Below are 18,148 nucleotides of genomic sequence, written 5' to 3' on the forward strand. Positions count from 1 at the left end.
ATCTGCACTCCCATTAAGCTGCTCCCATTTGCCCAGTAAAAGCAACATGGTAATATAAATGATGGAGCTCTCTGTTAGTGTTTAAATTATTAACTGAACAATGCAGTTATTGTTCAATTGAAGTTGATGTCCCAGGAATTAAGGTCAGACTCCTTTCAATTTGCCATATAGCACCAAGATCACTATCACCTAACAAACTTCCATGACACAGATTGGATAATGTGTTCATATAATCAAGGTACAAGATATGCACATGCAACCTAGTTGAGCTAACACAAAAGTAGGGTTGAACTGCATCTTTTGGAGTAGGTTTTTTTTAATTAACCCTCTTAATACTGAAGTCATTGTTCTAACTGATGTACTTAATTCTTTCCAGATCCATACCATACATTTAAAGCACATGACAGTTCCCAGGATTTTTCAGGGCAAACCACTTCTCCCCCAGAGCTATAGTCCCCAGCACCTTTAACAAACTACAAGTCCCACGATTCTTTGAGTGAAGCTTTGTACTTTAAATGTGTTTTAAGTCTATGGTGTGGATCTGGTTGGAAGAAAGACTGCAGATAAGGATAGGCAGTTTTGATGAATGCCTTTATTTTTCTCCTAAATAAATAAATGCTCAAATAAAAAAGAAAAGGTTTGAGTATTTAGGGCTTGCATTGTGAGTTTATTGTGGGTCAATGCAGAATTGAAGTGTGACTAATCACCCACACACTATGATGATTACATCTTAGATTCAACATAGATACTACTACGTTTTTTGTTTATGCTTAGGAAGAAAAACAGGGTTTCTGCTTAACCCAAGTAAGGTTCTGAGGAGGAGGAGTATTTATATTCTGCTTATATACCACAATGGCTTGTAAGTGATTTACAACTATAAAATCAATATATAATTAAAATATACAATAACAGTTCCACTGGAATGTTAAAATGAGATGTGTGTCAGGCAATTCCCTTTTCCTCATTTTGTCATTTGTGCAGTTGCATTTGTGTGTGTGTGTGTGTGTCCTTGCAATGTTATGCAATTGCGCATTATTCAGATATTTTTCAGTTGGACCCATGACTTCTGGGCAAAATCTTTTCCAATATAGGTAGAAAACAAAATTAGGTTGAAATCAGGACCAGCCAATGCAATGTCAAGTTGGGCACTGCTGTTTGAACATAAAGGATGTGCTCATAATTTGGCATCAAATAATAATTTGGAATCCAATAGAGAAGTGGAAAATGCCTTCCTTAGCCTACACATATTGTATCAGGAAAGTACTGTATAGTACTGTTGATTTCATCAGGACTTGATTTGTAATATGTTTCCACTTAATGCATTTGAGAACTTATGTCAAAATGTACTCTGCGCACCAGAAAGTGCTCACTTTTGAGATGGGAAATGTCAAATTGAATCATGCATTGCAAAATTACGGGACTTACCTGACCAGATTACTAAATCAAATGTCACAGTGGCTGCAGTCCTGAATCTAATTACATTGCCTATGAGGTGGAACACTGCTGTATCCCTGTAATTTATAAACAATGGCCTCATCTCGTGAACAGTCTGCATTTCTCTCTGTGTGCATATTGTATCATTGGCAGAAAATAATAATGTGTTTACTAATTTTGTGTTATATCAATCTCAATGTAATCTCAGGACTGCAGTCTTAAGCACTGATCATGGACGGGGAGTAAATCCCACTGAACACTCAAAGATAAGCTCAGGATTGTGCAGTATACTGTTGAGTTTCTCTTACAGCCTCCATCACTGCCATTTGGCTCTGAAATGTAGTTATGAATATTAGTGGGAGAGAAATTGTAACTTGTGTTTCAAAAACAGTACAGTGGTACAGTGTTTTTGGCTACTTAAGCTGTGCATGCATCCTCTCTGACACTGCTCAAAGTAAGCAGATCACGTTTTTGTACATACCGTATTTTTCCATGTATAAGACTAGGGTTTTTTTACCCAAAAAAAAAAGGTTTAAAATTGGGGCTCGTCTTATATACGGGTAGTGCTGAGGGGTGTTTTCTTAATTTGGACTCCCCCAAAATAGGGGGCGTCTTATACATGAGGGCGTCTTATACATGGAAAAATACGGTAATTGCATTTTATAGGTTTTTAGCAAGCTGTTTTAAAACAGGATCATAGAATGGTAGAGTTGGAAAGGGACCATGAGAGCCATCTAGTCCAACCACCTGCAGTGCAGGAACCTTTTGCCCAACATGGGGCTTGAACTCATGACCCTGACATTAAGAGTCTCATGCTCTACAGACTGAGCTTAAAATAGGTTTGTAAAAGGGGGAGATCAGCCACGTGACTTCTAGCATGACTTGAGTCTAGTGCATAAAATATATTTCTTAATACAGGAAAAGTGTCAGCTTTTGACCTGGTGTGCGTTCAAGATACATGTTAGAAATATATTTCCTGCACATTATATTTTCTATGTAGTTACCAGCCCAAACCTTTTCATGTGAAAGCACACACATGCAAAATTGACAGGCAGAGATACACCAAAACTGAAGAAGGGCAAATTATTCACCATCTCAATTGCGTAACCCACATCTGTGGCCCTTGAGCTGCATGAGGCCTGCAGTTTCCTCCAGGTCTGCTCTTGGCTTTCTAGATGCTGCAAGCCTATTTTTGCCCTCAGGTTTCAGTCTCTTTTAGCCTTGTGTGTTTTCCCAAGAAAAGCAAACTCGAGCTGAACTGAGAGAAGGAAGGACAGGGTCGAGGTTACGGTGGCCTGTCTGGTTTATACAGCGCCCAGTGTATTGTGATTATGAATTTTGTGTACATGGTGGCAGCTCCGGGGAAGATGGTGATTTATAAATTGAATCAGAAATTGTTCTGTGGTGTGTGTGTGCGTGTTAAAAGAAGGGAGGGTTTGTTGTTTGTGTGTGTGAGGAACTACCTACCTGATGCCTACCGTACATTCTGAGCATAAGCAGAAATTGGTGGTAATTGAAAAAAAGAGAGAACACCATGCTATTCACACCATAACCCCACCCACCCCAATTCTTTACTCAGAGCAAGCACTTCTGTGCAGCCATTCCCTTCCTTGTTCCAGAAAAATGAGAGAGAAAATAAGTGGATCCACCCACCTTTGACCCTGGATTTGCCTTCCATCAGGAGAAGTCCCTGATTGATGCTTCCTGTGGGTCAACAGCCCTTCAAAGTTCTGTACCCTTGGTGTAGTCAGTAAAATAACATATACACAGGCTTATTACTTGGAAGAGGGGCACCGGCCATGTTGTGCCTTTTCTCACATTCTAGTCAACAGCACTTACGTGTTCCACAGCCCTAAAAGGGGTACAAAAATCTGTTGGTCAATACAATACCAGGACTGCCAGGTGCTAGCAGGCTTATGTGAGTCCATCCCCATCCTCCTCCTATCCAGTTCTTTCTCATCTCCACTCTAAAAGCCCCATTCGCTTATTTTTGCCACCACACTGGCACATTCTGTCCCTTCTCCCCGCCATGCTCTGCATGCACACCTTCACCTGCCGTGAACTCTGTTCCACCATCTGTTGTGCGCAGAACCACTGCCACCCTCACTCTGCTCCACAATTTGAATTTCCTGTCAGTGCTGGTGTGAAGCTGAAATGCCAAAGGGAAGCTCTTCCTCTGACTCTGGTCACCGTCATGGCTCTCAGAGGAGCCACACCTTGAGACTGTGGGCCCTGCCTGAGTTCTTTGGCTGCTATTGCCTGCTGTTACCTCTCTGCACATCTTCTGGGGTGTACGGGGAACGTGGCTATCCCAATTAGCATTAACTGAAACATCAAAATAGCTGACTTCTGTACTAGCCAGTGGTGCTTTGGAAACAAGCACAGCTAGTTTATGTAGCATCTGTTTGCACATAATACGTGATCAGGTTGGTTTTAGAACTCTGAACTGTTCTATAATGTTTGAATAAGAAATACCTCAGAGTTTGTATGTCTCGTTTGGAAACAGATGAAGCAAACTGTCTGGTTCAGCACTCTTTTTTTCTTTTTCTTTTTTGGTCATCAGCAAGCTGATTTAAATTGAATGAACAATGTTGACTGCATTCCTCTCGTGAGTAGCATTAAAATATTTTTTTTGTTAAACTGTACAATCCTGCTGAAGTGATTGTTCCAGAAAAGTGTAGTGGTGGCTGGGCATAGTCAAACAGACTGTGTTCCTGGGGCTTTTTGCCCTGTTGGCTTTATATTTTAGTGGAGAAAGCTTGCTGCACAGAAGGCAGGGGGCATTTAGCAGGATAAATCACACTGCCCTCAGTATTCTCAGACATTTACCTCACAGATAAAGTATGATCAGTGTGCAGAGCTGAGAACAGTTGTAAAATATTTTTAGAAAAATCTTGGCGTGCAGCAACACAGAGCTACAGACCCCTTTACCCCCATCTCTCTGCCCTTGTTTTTTTACTTTCAGATTTGACCAAACAGGCTCTGTTTTGATTGGATTTGTGCAGCTGACTTTGAAAAACCAAGCTTCAGATGAATAATCTGATAAACTACTAGGCTGACCTCATTTGTAGAATGCAGGCCCCATAGGAAAACATGCCAACAACAAGGGGCCTCAATTTCAAGGTCTTGCCAAACCTCTTCCAGGTTCATTGAGCACTAAGGGGCAGTCTATAAAATATATGCCCTTTATTATGTATGTGTAGTAGATTTGTGGAAAAGACATGACTGGGCAATGGTTAAAATAGGACCAAGCATGAGAAGACGAAGTTTCTTTCTTTCTTTCTTTCTTTCTTTCTTTCTTTCTTTCTTTCTTTCTTTCTTTCTTTCTTTCTGCCTCTTAAAAGGATAACATTCTTTTTGGATGGTCCCAAAATGCTGGCCTGATATTAGGCCCTGTTTATAGGACATACATATAATATGAGAATAACAGCATCCTTTCTCTGCTCTGTTTCCAACATCACAGCAAGGTGCTATGAGGACAGGTGCAGGGAGCACAGAGAGAAGATTTAGGAAAATCAGTGCTGTCGTGAATGGGAGTTGTAGTCCAACACTTGGAAAGCATCATATAGGGTATCCCTACGCAAAGCACTACACCACTGTAACCCACCTCACTATTCTTTCACCATCAGCTCATCCTGATAAATTGGGTTGGATGTCATGTAGTGCTGTTCTTTCTTGTTCTCTGTGTTTTGGATCAACACAGCTGCCAACATTTTGGACATGTCTATGGACTCTATTTGTGGGATGTGGCTATAGGCTTTTGGGGGGGAGGGGGGAGGACTTTTTTAGGGGGCAGAACTGACGTGATGGTTCAGTTAGTTAAATATTTTTATTGTTTTACTTGATGGGGGGGGCAGCTGCCCCTCCCTGCCCCCATCTACGCCTATGGCTATGGGGGCTGTCAAAATTAACTCCTGCACCAACAGCTCCAATTTTGCCACTGATAAAAAGTTGGCCATTGATCCACAGAGAGATACTCACAGCGGTGCTTGCATAAATCATTCTGTTTGGCTGCATCCTTGTTGACTCTATTCTTATGCTGTAAATCTGCTCCCTTGGGAATTTGGAAGAGGGTTTTGGAGATAAGACCGTATCTCACTGGGCAGAGGGCACTGTTTTCATACTGGAGGCCCAATTTCATTCCCTGGCATCTCCAGTTTCAAAAAGTCAGGTAGCCGTTGATAAGAAAGAGGGCTGCTGCCAGTCAGAGTGGGTAATATTGTGTGTGCTAGATGGACAAACAGTCTGACCTGCTTTGCAGTAGCTCCCTGTGCGCCTAAGACTGATGTTCTTAGCTTGCAGATCACGAAGCAGTGCAAATCATGACGCAGGATTAGAGTGGAATTACGTTACAGTGAAGCCTTTAAGCAATCTGCTTCATGAATATGGCTGCGGATGTGCGGCTAAGGTGTGCTATTTGCTGTTTGTTACACAGACTCAAATTCCACAGTAATTTTGTGACTGGCCTATAGAAATCAAGAGATTCCCCCCTTGAGCATCTTTCCATTTGCCAGAACAAGAGAGCTTGATTTGAGCAGCACATGATTAGGAAGCTCACTTCACACCCACCCACTGAATTTCAAATTGTCTTTTCTGGAAACAACAAGCTGCTCTGGGAATAATCTAGTCCTGGATGACACTGGAGAGTGCCACTCTGGCGTTTTCCTGTCAGAGGACTTTTAGGCTTTTGTTGGAATGCTGCAGACTATTTTCATTACGAGAGCAAGAGCTGTACACTTGCTACAATACGCTTGGTTTGAAGGATCATTTGGCTTTTCATTGACAAGAAGGAAAAATACTACAGTATCCCATCCCATTTATAGATTATGATGATTTTCTGCCTACTTTTATGGACGCGTAGAGCAGAACTAAAACGTGCTGCTCAGGCTGCATATTCCTCATCAGTCAATTTTTTTTAAAATTCCCTTTTTATGTTAAAAAATGTAATTCGAATTCTAAATAACTAATGAGACCTGAAATAATGAGCTGTATCCAGTGCTAGCCCCAGAGTAGACCCAGTGAAAGTTAATGGGCATGACTAACTTAGATTTATTAATTTAAATAGGCCTACTCTGAGAACATGTTGCAATGTGAGGTGAAATAGTTCAGTGTTTCAGCCATTCCATCCTCCCCACCCCAGTTTTCTGTCTCCCCTCAACCATCTGATAGCACCAGTGAGGTGCTTGTTGGTGCAAATGGCAACAATGACTTCCCCCGGTGCTCCATTTTTTTTTCTCCCTTTGGCAGTACTAGCAAGGCCAGATTAAGGTGGTTGGGGCTCCTGGAGGAATTCCAAAAATAGGACTCTCCTTCCCCTTCCCAAAGCAATGCATGAAATAAGGCACCAGAAAATCCATATTGAGGTATCTTAAAGGCTATTGGTAGGATTCGCCTAACAAACCCCATCAGCAGAGGCCCTGCACAAGGCATCTGCATAATTGACTCTGGGGTGACTGGGGGAGTCCCCAGGACAGCACATGGATGAGGGGGTGTCATTCTGTTTGGGTAACTGATAGGCTTGCACAGATGGAACATTCAACATAGCGTGAATTACTCCCCCCCCCCAAATATTATTAATCAAACTTGCATTGACTACAAAAAAAAATACTCCGAGGCTGTACTGTTTCACATCTCTCAGCAAAACACAAACATCTGGGCAACCTTAACAAACAAAAAGAGAATACTCTGAGCACATGCAGTCAGCTTCATATTTTTTAACTCACTCGCTGTTTTTGTTCACTTCCCATCTTAGGTCAGTCATCAGCTCTCAGCCTAACCTACCTCACGTAGCTGTTGCGAAGATATAGGAGGAGGCAAAAAATCTCCACATGTAACCATGTGCAGCTGGTGGGGGTTGCCTTTGTTCCGATGAACTGATGCTCTGTAAGTTAATTTTACACTAAATTCTTAATGACTGTCTGGACCCCAGCTACTTATTGTGTAGTAGCATTTGCAGTAAATAACTTGTAGGGAGCACCTGATCTCTCATGAAACCACCATAGGAAAGGTTGCCAGGAAGAAATGAATCGAAGGGGAAATCTGGGCGAATCCAGGGATTAGAAAATGATATGGAAGCAGGGATTCTTGCAACACGTCAGCCAAATAAATAAATCACAGTTCTGACTTCACTCATTGGTTAAAAACACTGAAAGGCAGGGAACACCCTGGCTGGCTTCCCTCCCAGAAATAGCTTAGAAGTATGCCTGTACTTTTTGTTTTATAACTTTTCTTCTAGTGTGGTTAGAGGTTTACTCTCCCCCTCCCCAAAAGCTCAGAGTCTGGGGGCCCCTTAAGGCATTGGCCCAGGTGCAATTAATTGCACATTATACACCTGATCACAGGCAGTAGGCAGGGACCAACCACACCCTTTAAAAGCACATAGAAGTGAAGGAGGAAGTGAAAAAAGGGCACTTCCTCTCTCAACTCCATGACCTTTTCCAGGTTGAGACCAGGACTCAGCCCTGCAAGGGAATGTGGGGAAGAGGCCTGCATAAACGTGGAAAGAAGCAGACAGAAAAAGGTGAGGTTGTGGGGAGGGCAGCAACAACCACCAACAACCCATTGCTGTTGTGGGAGGGAGTGTGAGCTTGTAGGTTTGCTTTTGTTATGTTTTTTTTTGCCTCTTGAGTTTCTCCCTCTCTCTAGGGCTGATTTTGTCTCTCTGGCTGGGTTTGTGTGTGTTCCTTTTTATTTTGCTAGGCCTGTGTGTATTGGAAGAAGGGGAGTTTGCCTTCTGTAAAAGTGGTATTTGTGTGGCTGGCCGCACGTACTACTACGGCAGTCGTTTTGGTGAATGGGCAGCCCCCCAACCCATTAACAGTCATTTTTGTGAGGGTGCCCATGGCCCACTCCCAAGGTTACAAACATGCCCGTGGGCCTCAAATGACTTAATTGGGCTGGATTTGTTTTTTAAACTCTTCCTTTTTCCAAGGTGGTGGAGTGTACTTTTATTCATTTATTACATTTATATCACACCTTTTTATCCAAGGCGTTCAAGGTTGTGGACATGGCTCCCCCCCCTTTAATCCCCACTACAACCCTGAGAGGCAGTGCCTGGTGCAAGGCCACCCATTGAGCTTCGTGGCCGAGTGGGGATTTAAACCCTTGTCTCCCAGGCAGAGATGATGCGTCTCTCATTTGTGGGTGGTGCCATTTGGGCTACAGTAAGCAATGTCACTCCCAGCCTGGACACTGGAAATAGAAAGAATGATTATAATCTCCTCAGAAAAGTAATTGTGTACAATATGTAATGGCAACCTTAATATTTCCCCCTAAACTTCGGTCCCAATCCTTGCCCAGCATCTCCAGCTAAAATATATTAGATAGATAGCAAAACAGGGAATTATCCCTTCACCAGAGCTTGAAAAAAAGACCACTGCTCTGTTTTAGACAGTGCTGGGTTTGATTGGGCCGATGGCAGATTACTATTTATATGTTCTTAATACTAATCTTAGGGTAGCCAAATGCAAAAGAGAACATGGCTGCTGCCCCTTTAAGAGTTGCTTAGAAGAGGGGATTTCAGCAGATACAGTTCACACTACAAGCTACACCTGCTGTAATTCCCTCTTTTTCGGTACCCAGGCAGCCTAATCCTTCTCCACAGAAATGTAGCTGAGGTTGAGGGCGCTAAGATAGGCACAGAGCACTAGAGGTTGCTTGAAAATTTCAAAAACACCATTTGGCACTTTAAAATAAATTATTTACTACTTGTCATACCCAATTATCTAACAGAGTCAAAATGAGCAATTCCCCCCAAAATTCCATTTAGGAAAAAGGATGCTGCTAAGGTAATATCAGTGCTTCCCCGATACTGGCTTTTCCTATTGATTTTAGTGCTTTTGCTGATAATTGGCACACTGTAGTGTTGTTTACCTGCAAGCCAGGTGTTAATTGTGTGCCAGATTCCAAATCCCATGCAGATAGTTGCAAAGGACCACTGGTGTGTGTGTGTGTATGTGTGCCTGTGTGAGGGAGCAATAACAGAACCCACTGCTCAAAACTAGAAATGGTATCCCTAAGCCCCATGGTAATGTGAGGCGCTTCCTGTTTTCCTCCCAGTTTTGCACGCAGCTACTGTTGCTGGGGAAGCTGACATCTAGGAGCGCCCTTAGCAATTAAGGCAGGAGCCAGTATGGACACGCTTTCCCTTGTGTGTCACTAAACTCATTATATTGGCAGTCAAACAGGAAATAAAAGCCGGGCAAGCTTCTCCCGTTCCTCAGCAATGGAGTCACTGCAAGGAGGATTAGGAAGGGCAGCCCAGAGCGTCTCTTTTCCTTTCACCTTCCCATAGACACAAAACTCAGAGGTGTAGCCGTGTTAAGTCCATTGCAGCAATAACAACAGTGGAATGATTGCACCAGAAGCTTTCCTGGGCCATAGCTAAGTTTGTCCAATGAATGAAGCATTACCCAAATTTGGCAGATTACACAAACACCCTCACATGGGTGCGGAGGGGAAATGTTGTAAGCGGGGAGGGCGAAAAGGTCACAAAATGTAAGGAAGCAGAAGGCTTCTAGGATTGCTATACAACACCAAAATGTATACAGTGGTACCTCTGGTTACGAACTTAATTTGTTCCGAAGGTCCGTTCTTAACCTGAAACTGTTCTTAACCTGAAGCACCACTTTAGCTAATGGGGCCTCCCGCTGCCGCCACTGTGCAATTTCTGTTCTCATCCTGAAGTTCTTAACCCGAGGTACTACATCTGGGTTAGCGGAGTCTGTAACCTGAAGTGTTTGTAACCCAAGGTGTTTGTAACCTGAGGTACCACTGTACAAGTAAGTGCTCTTACTGCAATACTAATTTAACATACAACAAAGGGTTGCTTTTCCATTAGAAGTGTTAAATTAACATAGGATAGCTGGCTTGGAACCGTGATCTCCCCACCCTGCAATAAAGCGGCTCTTGTAGCTCAGTGGTAGAGAATCTGCTTCGTATGTAGAAGATTCCTGGTTCAATCACCAGCATCTCCAGGTAGCAATTACAGAACCTCCTACACATGAAACTCTGCAGAGAGTCTGCTGGTCAGTGTGGACAGTACTGCGCTAAATGGACCAGTATTCTGACTCTGTATAAGGCAGCTTCCTATGAGTCCTTTTCCAGGTCAAACTTCAGCGGATGCAGAATTCTTGTCACGAAGAAAGCTTCAGCTCTCGAATTTCCCCCTGCCATGCAGTTGCTAAAGGCATAGGAACTCTGCCAGTCCTAGCTCCATCCTACCCTTTAACTCAGCGCCACCCATATCCAGTCCTCCAGCCCTTTTAGTCAGTACTGCTGCACCCATTAGCTCTTTGCTTGCATGGATAATTCAGGTCGCTGTGATGCTATGTAAAATGCTGGTGGCAGCAAACGCAAATGGCCCGCATGCTTCTCAGGTTCAGGTTTGCCAGTGAACCAGAAGAACCAGAAAAGCTGCCAGATCAAGGTCCAGAAGACAGCAGAGGTGGACTTTCCCCCCTTGTGTTTTTAAAACAGGTCTGTAGGACATTCTTATCAGGTGGACCTTTAAAAAAGGCAATTAACCCTGGAGTGCTCAGTGTCCAAACCGCTGTGCACAGGAAACGGAGGGTCACTGCATTTTGTGAGGTTTTTAATCTCAGTTGAAGAGATTGCAGGATGAGGAGCTTAAGATGCAGGCTTTATTTATTTAAAAGGGCATTCCCTTCCGGTCTTAGTGCTGCAGAAAAATAAAGGATGATCTCTCCTTGCCCCTTAAACCTGAACGTTAGTGGCTTCAAGATGTTTAATGAGTAATTTTTGGTGACATAATACATGAGAATAGTGAGGAATAGAAATAGAAAAGATGTGGAAATAATAATAAAAAGAGAAGGGTTCTATTTTCTAAGAATTTTTTTGGGGGGCTCCTCCAGACTGGCTTCTACTGCAGGTGTATTCTGCAATGTGCTCCGTAACCTTGACACAAAAATAGGGCATTTGTGATGGATTTGTTCTGCTTTATTGGTTTGTTCTGAGATGCATCCCCAATGCTACCACGTTGTTGCTGTCTGGAGGGGCTGTAGTGCAACCAAGAAGCACAGCCTACCCTGAACACCTGTGGTATGAGACGTTACTGGATTTCAGCAGGAAATTACAGGAAATGCACTATTTGGAAACGAAGCAAGTATGACTGCCTGAAAAGAATTGCAGGCACAAATCGTACTGGAGGTGGGTCACAGGCGACCTCCGCGATAGCACCGTGAGCACAAATCACCATGAAGCGGTTTACACGTTCCTGATTACCGGTACTTTGCATTCAGTGCACTCTTGCCACCGGTTAGGAAGTAGTGTGCACACCTAGCATTAGCCGTAATCCATATCTATATATCTACCTTTTCGTTTCTGATGAAATACTGCATTTTGATGCATTCCCCCCCAAAACCAGCTTCGGATGGATTAGAGTAAAAATTACCTAGCTGCATTTTAAGCTAGTGGTGTGAACACATCTGATAAGCGGGAGAATTTGGGGGGGAAGTTCCAGTGGGCTGGGGGGGGAGCTGGGACCCTGCAAATGCTCTGACTCTGAGGGAGGAGCCCAGCAGGTGGGGAAATGGGGAATCGCATCCCAAGGAGGGACCGAACAGGCTGTTAGGGAAGTATTCTGCCCACAAAATACTGAATGTCCTGGGCCTGAGTCTCATGGCACCTTAAAGACTTAACACATTTATTATGCCATAAGCTTTGCTGAATTCAAGCCCACTCCAACAGACACATTCATCAGCTTCATTGCAGTGTAGTATAAACTGGGACCTTGAAACATGAGCAAAGAGATTGAATAAATATGCCAGATATTAATTTAGAGATGCCTCGTTGCTGTTTCGGTTGCACTTGCCACTCACACCTCCAGCAAATGCCAATATGTGTGTCCTCTTCTGTACTGCAGATCTGAAAACAATAACTAGTCACTTTATGACTTGTATCTGGTTTTTTATGTTTTACAGTTCTACGACACCCTGATATTTTATGATATGGTGTTACGGAAACAAAACACCATTAATTTTCTTACAAATGGTACAAGCCAACAAATACTCTAAGGGACACAAGTGCGATCCAACACATAAGAAACACAAATGCGTGATTTTAAAAATCAGTGTAGCTGCATTACACAAAATACAAATAGTCCCATGCAGAAGTAATAGATGCTGTACTATATAGTTCATCCTAAACAGACGGTTCATAGTCTTCAACAAACGGTTGTAGTGTGAGCTGCTTTGAGGCATAAGAAGAAGCAGAGATCAGAGGATTGCTTGCTCCAATGCTAGCAGGTATAAGGAATATTAAGTCAGTGTGTCTTACAAAACTCTTATGTTCTTGGTGATTAGATACGAAATGTAGGCAGGCCTCTTTTGTAGCTGGGTAGAACAGGGAATTTTGGCAGGTGCAGTTTGGCAGCAGCATCTGTTGAGATTTCCCTCTTCCGTGCAGCTGTTAAATGGTACAGAAATGCTCTCATCCTTTGCGCTTGGCCATCCTACACATATTTTGCCATAACGGGGCAGGGGGAGGAATTCCCCCTCGCTTCATAAACGCCAGCTAAAGAAGCTAATGAGCAAAATGGGCAGTTCTAAAATTTCCTCCCAACAGTTACAAGCATCTCTATCTTGTGATGTCAAGTGCCACCTGGTGTTTGATTTAGTGAAAAGCAATGGGATGTGGACCATTATTTCTCAAGCACCATCTTGTGAACCTTGCACAGAATACCAAGCACAAAAATTCCCTGTACAAGCATTTTTTTCCTGTTTGGGGGGTAGGGGTGGGGTGGCCAGCAGCAATGCTAACTCCTTGGCAGATGCCCCGTTGTGTACTGCAGCACTTTAAAAAAAATGGTTGGAACGGAGTGCTGCAACTTTTTTGACGCTCTATATCCAAAGCATAACTTCTGATGTATTTGATTTATTTGGTTTTTTTTAAGTATGCCCTGTCTCTTGTCTTTAAAAAATAGAAGTGACAAGTCACATTTTTTCAACCCCATTTGCTTTTCACAGCACGTTCAAATAATTTAGAGTTCATATGCACCAGGGATGGAGAACTTTTCTCAGCCAGGTGGTCATATTCCCTCCTGAGAAACCTCCTATGGACCATATATGAGCAGTGGGAGCTGGGACCAAAGAGAAAAATGGGCAGAACAACAGATGAAACTCATTTGTACAGTAAACTGTATTCCAGCCACACCAAAGTTAGAGGTTTATGCACCCACCCACCCACCGACTCCTCTTCATCCAGGCAAGCAAGAGGTGTTATCACAATTCAGAGACATGTTTCAGCCAAACAAAAGCACTCAAGGAGGGTACAGAGCAGGTCCAATGAATGCTGTGGCCTGGGAAGAGTACAGTGGGTCTGTTGGAGAGGTCTCTGTAGGGCTGCATTTGGGCCCCAGGCCTGAGGTTCCGCACCCCTGATAGGCACACAATTGACTTGAGAATTAGTTGGGCCACCGCAAATGGTCTCGTGGCCTGACCACGATGGGTCACACGGAGGGATCATTTATATGGGTCACCACTATATGTGATTGCTCCCCTCATGATTCTTCAGACGGTGAGATAAAAGTATTTTTGTGTAAATAAGCCCTCAAAATAATACCGTGCCATACAGCTCTTTTGAACAGGAACCATTAATTGCAAAGCACCTTTTAAGGTTGAATTGGCAACCATAGGTTTAACTTAATGTTCCAGGGAGCTTTCAGTTTGCAAAATATATGTACAAGTTTTTAACTGGCCCTGCTCCTATACCTTTCAGAGCAGCCTAATGTACCACATTTTAAGTTTTTCCTGACGTGGATGGAGGTTAATAGTGGAAAAATACATTCCACTGTCCCTTAGATGTTGGATTGTTCTTTTAAAATAAAAAATTAAAAAATCCCCATAAATCTGAAACTGACAGACATCCCCGTACTTTAGAGGGAGGGTAGATGGGATTCCTTTTACAATGCAAGTCATTAGTTACCTGAAAACCTATTCTTCAGTTTGTGGATCCTATGTAGGTCTGAATCGGCCCCAATATACCCTCCCCTTACATGCTTTGGCTGTGTGCACCCCCTACATTGAAAGCACATGATTTCCCCCAAAGGATCCTGGGAATGTAGTTTACTCCTCACAGAGCTATAATTCTCAACACTTTTAAACTACGGTTCTAAAGATTTTTGGTGGGAGTCGTGGGCTTTCAATGTATGGCGTCTGTGCAGCCTTCCAGCCTTGCAATTTGATCTGGTGATCCTGCACAGAGTTCTGTGACAAAAGTGTGATCATACCCACCTTAAGCAGCCTATACCGGTATATTCCAAGTGTGTTTTTGCCTCAGAAGTCTTCTCCTTTGACTCACCTCTAGCCATTTTGCTGCTTCTCCATAGGTGGGTGGTTGAGATCAGATCAAGAAGCAGCTGGTTAAAACAACACAGATGCTTAGCTCAGCGCAGCCAATGCTATTTAAGTGATGAGCCATGGGATAAAGTGAGGCTGTTGTGCGGCGGTTCACTTCTCTCTCCTGCAAAATGGTTCCGCTTGAACATTCTGCAGATAGCTACCACTAGCAGATACCATTTGCAGCAAAACGGGGCACTTGGCACTGCATTTCGTAAAGATGCTCCCCTTTGGCAGCCAAGCATTTGTGGTTTAGCAGAACAGAAGGGAAAGTGTTTATCTCTAGTGGGCCAGAAAGTGGGAGGGTTGTGGTTTCATTCGTGTGTGGGTTCCAGCCCCAGATTTTCATTCCTTGGAGAGCTGTGAGCCCCAAAAATGTGTAGGATATTTAAGCACTGCACTCAGTCTGAAGGTTATTGCTATATTATAATCAGGCATCAGAATGAATTCTGGAGTGTAACAAACAGCATGTAAGGTTTGTAGTTTTTTTTGCCACAGACCATCTCTTGGGAAAGTCTGTTCCACTGTCAAACGACTTTTACTGTCAGTAAGTTCTTCCTGATATTTAGTTGGAATCTCCTTTCTTGTAACTTGAATCCACTAGTCTGTGCCCTAGCCTCTGGAGCAGAAGAAAACAAGCTTGTTCCATCCTCCATGTGGCAGCCGCTTAGATATTTGAAGATGGTTTTATATCTCATCTCATTTTTGTCACATAATCAATTCTCTTAGCTCAGAGCTTTCCAAATGTGTGTTGTGTGCCTGTTCCTCATAAGGCTTGGTTTCCATACTCTTGATAATCTTGCTTGCCTTCCTCTGCACACATTCCAGCTTGTCAACATTCTTTTTAAATTGTGGCGCCCAGAACTGGACACAGTACTCCCGGTGTGGTCTGACCAGGACTATGATTATCCTTGATCTGGACACTAGACTTCTGTTGATGCAGCCTAGTACAATATTAGCTTTTTTTGCTGCTGCATCACGCTGTTGACTGATGTTAAGCTTGTGGTCTACAAAGACTCACAGATCCTTTTCACATGTACTACTGGCAGTCCAGATGTCCCCCATCTTATATTTGTGCAGCTGGTTCTTCCTGCCTAAGTGTACATTTGTCCCTATTGAAATTCATTTTGTTAGTTTTGGCCCAGTTCTCCAATCTCTTAAGGAGTGCCGTCAGTGAACAGTGGGGAGAGCAGAGATTTTCTTTACTAGCACAAATGTAGCAAGGGGATAAGCCCTGAACATTTTCCCCTGACCCATGTTATATTCACAATATGGACAGTTATGATTCTCTTGTCAGAAGTGGATCTCCTGTTGAGAAGCACAATTTATTTAAGAAGCACACAGGCTAACTTATTTTTAAGAACTGCTTTGCTGAGCTGGAGTGTAGTGCTTTGTCTCCAGCTGTAAATAGCTACAGAGCTGAGAAGCTAATGAACAGGGCATTTTGATGGATCCCATTTACTTGACTTAGCCCTGAACCTACCTCTGTTTTTTATGCAGCACAGGATGGGCAGCTGCAAATGAGCACAGGACTCCTGCACCTATAATAGATAGTTGTGTGGCAGAAGGAATTTACGCTGCATGGGAAGTTGCATAGAAAAGGGAATTTCATGCAAACTATCATTTTTTTTTTTGTCATGCAGATGACACCGGCTGAACTTCTGTTGGCTACATGACTAGAACTGAAGGTGCAAGGAACCCTGTCCTGTTTTGCATCAGCCCTCCTTAGTTCCAGCTGCTGTTTCCTTACTTGTGCCTACACAACACACCAGCACAGTAATTGCATAAGTGACCTGAACTTAGACACAGTGAAGCACTGTGTGTGTAGTGTGTGTGTGTAGAGGGTTGGAAATAACTCCGCCCACCCCAGTACTCAGAGCTTCAGTGCCTTTAACAGCTGTATGACAAGCAGAGCTTGCTCTTAAATGTTGTTTTGTGTTGTCCTTTGATTATGCTCTGTTGTAGTTGTTCTTAATTGTATGTTGCTCCGTTGGTTTTATTTGCAAACTGCTCTCTCGGAGCTTAATGGCTCATAAGTAATTTAAATGCATAAGATTCAGCTGGTAAAAGGCAATGCTTTCTCCAGCCTGTAAATTCAGTGGTAAAGGGGGGGGGGGAGAGAGAGAGAGACTTTACCTGCTGAATGTCTTCCTATCATACAACTCTTTTCCGGCAGTGGCAGGGTGGGGGTGGGGAAATAAAGGTGGAAACCTTATGAATACATGTGACCTAGCAGAGAGGGCAGGATGGCTCACCCTGCATTTTATTTGCACAGTGGTTGGGGTGTAAACAAACTGACTGGGGATAACCACCCCCCTCCCTGCAACTAAACAATTGAGGAAACCATTCTGGGCCCTGGCACCCTTTGGAAGCGAAGCCAGCCTTACAGTGCGTTGCATGGGCGGATATTTTTAATATTTCATGATCCTGGCAGTTCTAGAATTAGAAATTGTCCTGGGCACTCGCCCCCCCCTCTCTGTGTTTCCAGTCCTTACTGTGCCTGAGAGGAAACAGATAGGCATTTAGAAGAGCATGAATAGTAAGTTCAGGAGCTGGAACTGCTTCTCCCAGAGGGACTCCATTGCTGCCTCTTTCATTGCAGGGTTAACCATTTCCTACCCCCTGCTCTTGAAAATAAGGTGAATAGCAGGCAGCGACTACTTCCCAGTTGGGAAATGAAGGCTGCAATTCTCAACACAGGCTGCCGCAAACCACACACATATTACACGGGGGGTAGTTGCGTTCAGATATATGAATATAAGGCATACCAATATGTGTTTATTCAGAGAAATGTTCATTAATGCGGCTGAATTTTTGTGATGTCTTCTTGGAAACAAGCAAATGAGAAGCTGAGAGTGACCCAAATGGACAGATATATTATCCATTTGGAGTAGGGGTTGTGGTTTGTGTCCCCTTCGCCAGTCTCGAGAGTGCCCAGCAAAGCCTGGCCTTGCTACCTTCTGCAGCTGGCTCTGGATAAAAGTCCAGTCTCTTGACAGGCCACATTGCACTTTGCATTTTCTTTTTTCCTGCAAAGATCCTGCACCTATATAGGAGAAATGTTCCAGGTGCAGTTTTCCTCATCGCAGCACTGCAGTGACCTTAGAAACACCATCCCGTTTCAGCAAAAGTCTTTAAAAACCTGCTCAGAATTTGAAGCTGGCAATTGGAAGCTCCTTAACTCTGTTTCAGGAGAAAACAAAAGCAGGTAGGTCCACCCGACATGCTGGTCTGGGTCGCTTCCATATATGTGAGTTGGTAGTTTCCTGTGTCTGGGGCAGGAGGGGCAGGACAGGACAGTAACAGCAGGAGAAAAGAAGCAGCGAGGAGGACAACTGCTTCTCTTTTATAACATGTAA

The 18,148-nt window shown here is 43.4% G+C and overlaps 1 protein-coding gene across 1 annotated transcript in view; it reads left to right on the top strand.

Annotated features, from left to right (window-relative positions):
• Nucleotides 1–3,994: 3,994 nt before the first annotated feature.
• The window catches only part of LOC117040982 (ankyrin repeat domain-containing protein 40-like), a 58,801-nt gene continuing 44,647 nt past the window's right edge, over nucleotides 3,995–18,148 (top strand). The window contains exon 1 of the mRNA XM_033139191.1: nucleotides 3,995–4,042. Within this exon, the coding sequence (XP_032995082.1) occupies nucleotides 4,023–4,042 (20 nt within the window). The 5' untranslated portion in view covers nucleotides 3,995–4,022. The remainder of the gene's footprint in view (nucleotides 4,043–18,148) is intronic.

This window comes from Lacerta agilis, chromosome 2, assembly GCF_009819535.1.
Source record: "Lacerta agilis isolate rLacAgi1 chromosome 2, rLacAgi1.pri, whole genome shotgun sequence".
In the NCBI taxonomy this organism is placed as follows: Eukaryota; Metazoa; Chordata; class Lepidosauria; order Squamata; family Lacertidae; genus Lacerta; species Lacerta agilis.